Source organism: Callithrix jacchus, chromosome 7, assembly GCF_049354715.1.
Source record: "Callithrix jacchus isolate 240 chromosome 7, calJac240_pri, whole genome shotgun sequence".
Classification (NCBI taxonomy): domain Eukaryota; kingdom Metazoa; phylum Chordata; class Mammalia; order Primates; family Cebidae; genus Callithrix; species Callithrix jacchus.
This window is the reverse complement of record NC_133508.1, coordinates 84,184,051-84,193,424: the sequence shown is the minus strand read 5'-3', so window position 1 is coordinate 84,193,424 and position 9,374 is coordinate 84,184,051. Positions and strand designations below refer to the sequence as shown.

Sequence of the window (9,374 nt, the reverse complement as noted above, 5' to 3'; positions counted from 1 at the left end):
GATCTGGCCTCCTTAACAGCTGAAGGCCAAGACCAAAGTGTCCCTTGCATCCTATAAGCTCAAGCCCTCCTCTGCCTGCTTATGCTGCCCAGGGAACTTTCCTCACTACCCCTCTGCTGGGGAGCTAAGCGTCTTCTGGGAGAGCCCCATAGGGGCAAGGGAGTGCAGGCAAGCAGAGAGAGCTGGTGACTGCTGAAGTTCACATACATTTATTCAATTGACACCAATGGAGAATAGGGGGTAGACAGATTTTTCTTTTCTTCCACACAGACCATCAGACGATTTCACAGAGTTTCCCCACAGTGGAGAAGTCTAAATCAATGCACACCCAGTGGACAGAGAACGCTGAAAGCAGCCCGCTGTACAGATATTTACACAAAATTACAGGACCCCCTGCCACAGTGTGCCCTGCCCACTCCACCCCCGCCTCTCCAGTCCCGGGCCCAGACCCCTCTCTTCCACCCAACCTCATTGCCTTTTGCCACAATAAATATCACAGGGCCTGGGACAGGGTGGAACACTGACAGGACTGCTGGCCCGGGATGGCTGGACCCAGCCAGCCACGGGAAAGAAATTCCTTTAAAAACTCCCAAACACAAAAGAGAAAGGATTTTCCTCAGTGGAGTGGGTTCCAGGGTTTCTGCAGGGAATATAAAGACTCCTGCTTCACCTCTCCATTCAGCTCCCCCTGCGTAGACACTGGTTTAGGCTTCAGAGGAAATGAACTTCCTTGGAGAACAGCAAAAAAAAAAAAAAAAAAAAAAAAAAAAAAAAAAAAAAAGGTTGAATTTTTCTTTTAAGCACAAAGCAGATAATAGATGTCTTTAAATTCTAATGTTGGACAAGCAGGGTCTCAACTTTGGGGATGAAGTGAGGGAAGAGAAGCAGAAGGGGAGACCCTCTGTTGGTTTTTCTGGCAGATCCGTGGGGCCTGGCCAGGCATCTCTCCGGGAATGATTTCGCCGAGAGGCAGGGAAAAAACGAAGCAGCCCCCACCCACCTCCAGCTTTTAATTCTCAAATGGTTAAGGATTTTGGCTGCGACTTCTTCGCGTAGCCCCGGGCCTGTCGCCCTGAGCGACAGAGCCCGCTTAATCCCAACTATCTGCGAGATTCTGTGCGTGGAGCATGAAGTGCGGAGTCACGCGTGCCGGTCCAAGGTCTGGAGACTTCATAAATAGACTCCCTGAGTTCCACTGGGACCGCAAGAGCTCCCGGGAGAGGCTGAGGAGTGCGGACTTAACAGGCCCTGGGCCTGATGCGGTCAGAAGTGGCAGCCACTGAGACCAGCGACTTTGCTGGCAAACGGGGACCCTGAGGACAGGAGCGCGTCCCCGGGATGCGAGAGGCGAATGTGGCCAGCTACGGGAGCCAGGGCCGGAGCAGTCAGCATGGCCAAGACCTGGGCTTGGCCCCCAGGCCCCGCGGCTGCCCCGAAAGGCGGTCCCGGAGAGCCCTCGCCGGTGCCCGGGGGTGCTGCCCCGCCGCCACTGTGGCCCATGATGTGGTCTATGGAGAAGGAAGGCCTCTGCCCTGCCCCGGCGCCCCCGCCGCCCGCACCACCGCCCGCGTCTGTCTTTAGGCCCTGGCGCAGAAGTGCGGTGGACAGACCGGCCGCGGTGCCGGCTGCGGGAGGGCTCAGGGACGCGGGGTAGAAGGCTTTGGCGCAACCCAGCTCTGCGCCCAGGAAGGCGGGCAGGCCGGCAGGGCCCTGGCCCGAGCCTGAGGCGGGCGCAGGAGCTGGGGCCGATGCCGCGCCCGCGAACACGGAGGCTGTCGGAGGTCCGGGTGGAGGCGCGGCGGTGCGGCCTGTGGAAACCGAGAGCTGGCAAGGAGCGGCGGCGGCGGCTGCCGCGGCGAAGGCGAAGGCGTGCGGGTGCGGCTGCGGATGCGGGGCCGGCCCTGGCGGGGGTGCGCCGTAGGCCGGGAGAGCCAGCCCGTAGCCGTAGCCGTAGGCGCCGTAGGCAGCGAAGCCAGGCAGGAAGGCGCCCGGGTCCCCCGCCGCCGCGGCCCCGCCACGCAGCAGCAGCTCCGGGTGAGGGTGCGGGTGTGGGTGCGGCGGCGGCAGGGGCTGCCGCTTGAAGCGCTTGCGGCGCCGCAGGAAGCTGCCGTTGTCGAACATGTCGGCCGACTCCGGGTCCAGCGTCCAGTAGTTGCCCTTGCCAGGGTTGCCAGGCTCGCGGGGGATCTTGACGAAGCAGTCGTTGAGCGAGAGGTTGTGGCGGATGCTGTTCTGCCAGGCGGGGAACTTCTCCCGGTAGTAAGGGAAGCGGCCGCTGATGAACTCGCAGATCTCGCTCAGCGTCAGCCGCTTCTTGGGGCTCTGCAGAATGGCCATGGTGATGAGCGCGATGTACGAGTAGGGCGGCTTCACCAGCGGGCTCCGCGTCGCCGCGCCCCCCGACGGCGGTCCCGGGCCGGGCCCCGCTGCACCCCGGGCCGCCGCCGCGCCTGGCCCTGGGCTCCCCGCTGCGGCCGCCGCCCCCCGAGGCGCCAGAGCGCGGGGCTCGCCGTCCGAGCAGCCACCCGACTCCTCCTCGTCCTCCGCTACGTCTGCCTCGGCTTCCTCCGGGGGAGTCTCATGGCCGTGGGAGAGCACGTCCCGGGGGGCGCGGGGCCCGGAGCGGGCTGGGAGTTCCCCCCCGCCGCTACCGCCACCCACCACGTCTATGTCTGCGTCGGCCTCGGACAGCGCGGCCGGGGAGCTCTCGGAGGACATGATCTCGCAGCAGCAGCTGCCCAGGGTCATGGTGCCGCTGCCGCCGCCGCCGCCACTCTCCGGCTCCGCTCCGGCAGCGGCTCCGGCTCGGCCGTGCTGCCTCTAGGGCGAGAGTGTTTTGCGCGCGGGCGGGGAGGGGGCGGGGGACTGAGGCGGGCAGGGAGGGGTGCCCCTGGCTCCGCAGCGCCCCCTGGCGGCCCAGCTCGGCCACGCTCACCTTCCAGGGCACGCCCCGCCGGCGGCCCCCGCCGCTATCCCGGGAGCCCAAGCCCGGACCCGCTGCCAGAGCGCGGCGGAAGGAGCTGAGGCCTTCCCTTACCTAGGCGGGCCTCCGCCCCTAGTCCCCTCGGGGTGGCAGTAGGGGGTGAAGGATTGTCCCTCCGGCCTAGCGGCTGCCTAAGGCGGAAGAGCCGCGGGCTAGGGCGGAGCTCCTTGGGCGGGGTGGGACAAGGCGGCAGGGGCGGGCGTAGCGCCTCGGCTGAGGGGCCCGGCGGGAGTAAACCGCCGCGGCCGTGGGAGCTGGGCTCGAGTAGCCGGAGGCGGGCCCTCGTCTTCGCCGCAGCTCCCGCACCCTGCGCTCCCGGGAGCCGCCGGCTCCAGAGCGCTCAGCCCCTGGATGTTAAGGCCCGCGCGGATGCCAGCCGCAGCCAGGGAAGTGGCGGCGGTCCACACGCGTCCTCTCCTCAAGGCGGCGCCCGGGCCACCCGGGCCGAAGCGCAGTGGGAGCGCGATCCTGAGACGTCGGGACCCAGCCGCCCCTGTGTGGCCCGCCGGGGCCCACCCGAGCCCGCAGGGCTTCCGGCCCGAGGGGAGACGCATTCGAGTGATCGCGAGGAGCTGACTTGCCGCCCGCAGCCTCGGGCGTGGGAGAGGTGAGATTGCGGCGGCGCCCTCTCCTCCCTCCACAGTCGGGCCCGCCACCCCTCTCCGCGCGGGGAGGCCGGGGAGGGCGCCGGCCGCTGTGGCCGCGTTCCCGGGGAGCGGGCCGGTTTGCCGCTTGGAGTTTGCCTGTTCTACCGCCCTCTCTGTCTCGGCATCCGTTTGTCTCAGTCTCTGTGACTGTCTCTTACTCTCGTGAGTCTCTGTGGAAACGGCATTTGTCTAGGTTTCTGTCTGTTCATAGTCTGGGAATCCGCTTAATTTCTCTCTCCCCTCTCCCCGGCCCCAGTCGCCCTGAGGACTGGACGCCCCCACCTTCCTGACTCCCAGGCTTCTGGGCCCCACAGACAGGCGGCAGGACCCCCTCCGCCCCCCGCCCGACCCTCCTCTCAGTGAACCCTGACCTCGACCAAGTATTGCCTTCGTCTCTCCAGAATCTGGTGCAAGTGAGGTTGGCCCTCTGCATTGTTTCTCCTCAGCCGGGTTCTTGCCCATCCTATTAGACCTCTTTCTCCCCTGGTCTCCAGGACCCAGAAACAAGCAGCTTCTTCAGAGTGGGCCCATTTCAGCCTCTGGGGCACGGAGCGGGAGATGGGCGCTGGAAGTGAGCAAGAACTGAGCGGTTGCCTGGGCTGCTGCCCGGACAGCGCCGCACAGTGGCCAAAGCTCGGGCGTTCGAGGCTGGAATCCCAGCTGCCTCCGCTGTCCCAAGGCTGTGCGAACCTCATTAGGTGACTTCCCCGCTTTGGAGCCCCCGTTTCCTGGTCTGCATAGTAGTTAAGAGCAGCGACCTGAAGTCAGGCTCCTGGGGTTCCAATCCTGGCTTCACTACTTACCCTCTCTGTCACCGTGGGCAAGTTTCTTTGCTCTGTTTCTGCTTTTGTAAAAATAAGACTAGTAACACCTAACCCAGAACTAATGTGTTAAGTGTAGCCATATTCTAGGCCATTCATGAAAACGGTATTGACAGCACTTTGCAATTTCATTTAACAGCAGCCTCCAATCTATGGGATAGCCTGGTGTTAATCCAACTCTCCCATTCCACAGATGGAGCAACAGAGGCCCAGGATAGGGAGGAAGAACTCAGCCAGGCTCCTGCAAGGAGATAAAACATGGATGGGTTGCCATGCTTTTCACAGAATCCTCAAAATAGAGTATCTGCCCTCCCAAGCTAAGGGCTGAAAAAAATGGAAGGCAGGTCTGGCTGCTCCTGCCCTGTGAGAGCAAGTCGCCTGGGCCCCATCTGGGACTTCTGACCAAGGGGATCCACTTAGCGTGCTGTTCCAACATAAACTGTCCTTGGGGGAAAAAAAGAAATATAGTCCTCAAACCATGGACAGTAAATTGGACAGGGACTGGTGGCCCTGGAATTGGAATTTACTGGGTGACAGACTGTCTGGGGCAAAAGGTCTTGGAAAGAAGCTTCTTGCATGAGTCCGAGGAAACTCACATACCTAGGGTTGCTAGATTTAGCAGATTTATTTTATCTGGCAACCCTACACATACCTCAGACTTGCTCTTGACTACACCAATATCTGTCTTACACTCCCAGAACCCCGCTCACAGATAAGTCACACCGTGGACCACACACCAATTCCAACCCAGCTCAGCTCTGCTAGTGTCTAAATAAGTAGAGAAAAAAAGTGTTGGCATCATCCTACTCCATTTCACCTTCTGAATGTTCTCATTTCATTTCATTTCTTCCTTTTTGAGATGAGTTTTGCTCTTGTTGCCCAGGCTGGAGTGCATGGCACCATCTCGGCTCACGGCAATCTCTGCCTCCCAGGATCAAGCTATTCTTCTGCCTCAGCCTCCTGATTAGCTGGGGTTACATGCGCACCAGGCCCAGCTAATTTTTTTTTTTTTTTTTTTGGACACGGAGTTTCACTTTTGTTGCCCAGGCTGGAGTGCAATGGGGCAATCTCTGTTTACCGTAACCTCCACCTCCTGGGTTCAAGCAATTCTCCTGCCTCAGCCTCCTGAGTAGCTAGGATTACAGGCACCTGCCACTACACCCAGCTAATTTTTTGTACTTTTAGTAGAGATGGGCTTTCTCAACGTTGGTCAGGCTGGTCTCAAACTTGCAACCTCAGGTAATCTGCCAGTCTCGGCCTCCCAAAGTTCTGGGATTACCGGCATAAGCCACTGTGCCCCGCCCTGAATGTCCTCATTTCTAAAATGGCAATGGGAACCAGTAGCTTCCTTCCTTGCCAGCACTGCCCTGGCACCCCAGGCTCCAATCAGGGTAGTACTAGCCAGGGCATTTGCTGCCCAAATTTCCTGCTTCAGACAAGAAGTTCTACCAAGAAGCTGCAGCAGCCAGCCCTTGCCTCTGCCTGGCCGGTTCACCACTACTGAGACCTACACTGGGGAAGGGGAGTACAGAATCTCCAGCCTCTGCTCTGCAGGGTTGGGGAGGGAGAATCCAGACCCTTCCCATACATACTTTTCCCCCCGCTTCCCTCAGGAATGGAAACTGAGGTCCAGGAGATCATGTTACTTGTCAGGCTTTTGAGGGGCCCTAAGCTGAGTAGACCTAGGTGTCCGGGTTCCCAGCCCAGAACTCTGTTTATCCAAATAACTGTTTTCCTAACGGAGCTCCACCCTATAGAGGGATTTCTGTCCCTCTTCTTATCCTTCCCAAGGTTCTGGGCCAGTTTGTTTTCAACCGTGTCTGGATTAAATGCATTGGGGGCTGGGAGAAGAGCAACCGAGGAATTCGGAATTGATTTCGTTTTCTTTGCTTCTCCATGATCCCTGCTTCTTTCGCCTGTGGGCCCAGACTCTTCGGCGTATTGGAGCGGTGCCTGCGATCCCGCTTGGGTCTGTCCCTCCCTCCACAAAAATCTGCACACTTTCCCGGAAGCCTTTGGCTGCAGCCGCGGAAGAGCAGGAGGCCACAGGCTCTTCGGGTCTTGGTTACTGGGTCTCTGGTCGTGCCTGGCCTCTTTCTGCATCTGCTCCACGACCCAGTCGTCTCCCTCCGGCAGCCCAGAACAATTGGAAGGAAGCGTTGTCGGGCGAAGGGGGATGCCTGTTGGAGTTTTCCACTAGTTACTGAGTGTTTTTTGCGAAGAATTTGTTGCTATTAGTGGCCTCCCGGTCATCTCTCCCCTCTCTTCCTTAGAGTTCGCGTAACGAGCTGTTCTCGGCTCCGGGAAAGAAAAGCCCTCCAGCGATTATGTGGATCTAATTAAGTCAATCGGGAAACAAGCAGAGAGCGGCACTGGCTGGAGGCGGAGCTTGTCCGGAAGCACTGCGGAAGGGTCGCTGCGCTGGGGAAGTCTGCCTGCAGACGTCTCCAATTTTATTCACAAAACTGGCCAGCCTCGGGGAAAGCTTCGAGGCTAACTCTAGCCTTCCCACTCCAGACCGAGCTACCGCTCCAAAATGAGACGGCTGTCTAGCCTTAGCCGGTACATTTCCTTTCTCCACCCGGATCTTCCGCTGCTCAGGAGCGATCAGCTCCCTTAGCCAGGAGACTCCAGATCCTGTGACCCGCGGGGGCAGACCTCAGACGTGTTCCCGTTCCCATGCACAGAAATGACTGGGGCCCCAGTGTGTGCACCTTCAACTCTGCAGCCCACCTGCCCTCTTCCAGGCGCTGGCACAGGGGCAGGTGCCTCCGCCTTAGCCTCCACACGTCTGCCAGGCAAAGTTCGAGAGTATGAATTTCCATCTTCTCTTTCCACTACTCCTGGCCACTGTCCCCTCCCAGCCCCAGCCCCTCCACCCCCAACCATGAACTATGTGGTAGGGGGCTCGCTTAAGCACCCTGCATTCGAGCACTGCCGTGGTGGCGACCAAAGTGAGCTGCGGAACCTGTCGGCTGCTGTTTGTGGGAAGAGGGTTGTGACCTCAGGAGAGAGTGAAAACAGTGCCCCTTGAAAGGCACCAGTCCCGAAGATCCACAGAGTTCATGGCGTGGTAGAGAAGCTCCATGCTGTTGAGAGCAGAGGTGGACAAGGTCAGTGGGGGACGCTTCCAGGTGTGTGGGGGCGAGAACCTCAGGTCTAAATGCGCTCTTCTGGGCCGAGCCTCTCTTTATCTGCCCTCACGTGTCTGCCCTCTGGACAACAGTGGCTCCGTATGGTGGACTGCGACCCTGACTGACGGGCGCCTATATTGCGTCCTGCGTCCTCCAGACCTCACATGCGGTTTTCCCTTCCAGACCTGACGCTTGGTGTCCAACAGTGGACCCATCAGGACTGCCTGGAAGGCTCCTCATCCAGGCCCACAACTTTCCCCCAGAGTCTGAAGCCATGTTACCTGGTCGAGGACTGCAAACCTGCTTGGAGTCAGCAGTGAGACCCCAGCGGGGAAGGAGGATGTGTAAGGGTGCGCCTGGGTTGAGGGTCTGTGACTGTAGCATGGAAAAGGAGTTCACGCAGGGATGGCCCTTTGGGATAGCCAAGAATACTTCAGCGGCAGCTTCCTTCCCACCAATTACACGCGGCCTTCTGACACGGTGGCACTTCAGCAACCGGACGCCCTTCCCAGGCCCTGAAATGGGGCAGGGGAGTAGGCAGGGTGCAGAACCACAGGGACCTGTTTCCCAGGCAGAGTAACTGGCAAGGCCTTAAGTCTTCTCGTGGGCGCAGAAATATTGCCGGGTCCCTGTGTCCTCTGGGCAGGTGCAGAGCCGCGTAAGCCTCACAGAAGCGGAGCCAGGGGAACAGCGGGAGCTCTGGCATGGCGGTGCGGACGCTAGTGATGGATTCCTGGGGGAACAGGGAGCTCTGGCTTGGCGGTACGGACACTAGTGATGGATTCCTGGGGAACAGCGACCTCTGGAGGAACCTCTCATCCACGCAAAGAGTCAGGAACTAGTTAGAGGACAAGGTCTGAGACCCAGCACGCTTTCCTCACCCTACTCCCATTCCACCCGCCTGGAAAAGTTATCCAAAGACTTAAAACCTCCGGACTCTACTCTTTGCTTATGTCTGCCTTTTTTTTCCAACCTGTACCCACGTTTCAAATCCCTGCTCCAGTCCTGCCTCTTCCAGAAAGAAGCCTTCTGGAGAGCTCAGTTCATCTTCCCCCTTCCTGCTCTGAGCTCATTCTCAGGCCATACTGTACTGCATAGCCGACCTGTTTCCTGCCGGATCTTCTCCAAAAAGACCGTGAATCCACTCCACGCATGCCTTGAGTTGCATGCTGGACATCCCATTCCCGCCCCACCACCTCACCCAACCCCCCAGTAAATAAAGACTGAAGTTATTCATTCCAAAATTGGACTGTAGATTTTTTCAAAGCTAATTTTGCCGATGGGAAAATTGAGACCCAGAGAGAAGGATGACTTGCTCACAACCACACAGCAAACTGGTAGCAGAGATGGCACTAGAACCCTAGTATCCCATTTCCCAGGCCAGGGTCCTCTTCATCTCACCTGGATGGGGAGCAGGTAATCTGGTGGAAAACTCACTTAGATGGGTGAGAACGGAATTGGAGAGGGGGGTTGGCATAGGAATGGGGAAATTCTGGAGGAAACTGAGAGGGTGGTCACTGCTCCAGGATGGAGCAGTGAGGAAGGCAGGGAGGGCAGTGCCAGGCTGGGAGGTCAGACCCTTCTTTCCCCCATCCTCAGCCCAGATTAAGCTACTTGGAAGGGCTCTGTATTTCAGGGCTTGGCTTCATTTCTTCCATCAGCAGGTGGGAAGGGCTAAGGTCTGGGAACAGATTCAACTCCAGCAGATACCACCCTCCCCCATCCACCACCACCACCCAAGGGAAAGAGCAGCTGAGAAACTTCTGCTAATACACTCAGAGGGCACTGC

At 59.1% G+C, this 9,374-nt stretch overlaps 2 protein-coding genes across 2 annotated transcripts; one reads left to right on the top strand and one right to left on the bottom strand.

Moving 5' to 3' along the window:
- Positions 1–745: 745 nt before the first annotated feature.
- Positions 746–2,811, bottom strand: FOXD2 (forkhead box D2). The gene has a single exon (XM_035251403.3). It carries the CDS (start codon positions 2,746–2,748, stop codon positions 1,264–1,266), a length of 1,485 nt encoding a protein of 494 aa, XP_035107294.1. The 5' UTR covers positions 2,749–2,811; the 3' UTR covers positions 746–1,263.
- On the top strand, positions 2,747–8,829 carry LOC118143133 (uncharacterized). Its single transcript, XM_054236738.2, has 3 exons — positions 2,747–2,780; positions 3,026–3,590; positions 6,380–8,829. The coding sequence occupies exons 1-3, from the start codon at positions 2,747–2,749 to the stop codon at positions 6,687–6,689; spliced, it is 909 nt and encodes a 302-aa protein (XP_054092713.1). The 3' UTR covers positions 6,690–8,829.
- Positions 8,830–9,374: the final 545 nt, after the last annotated feature.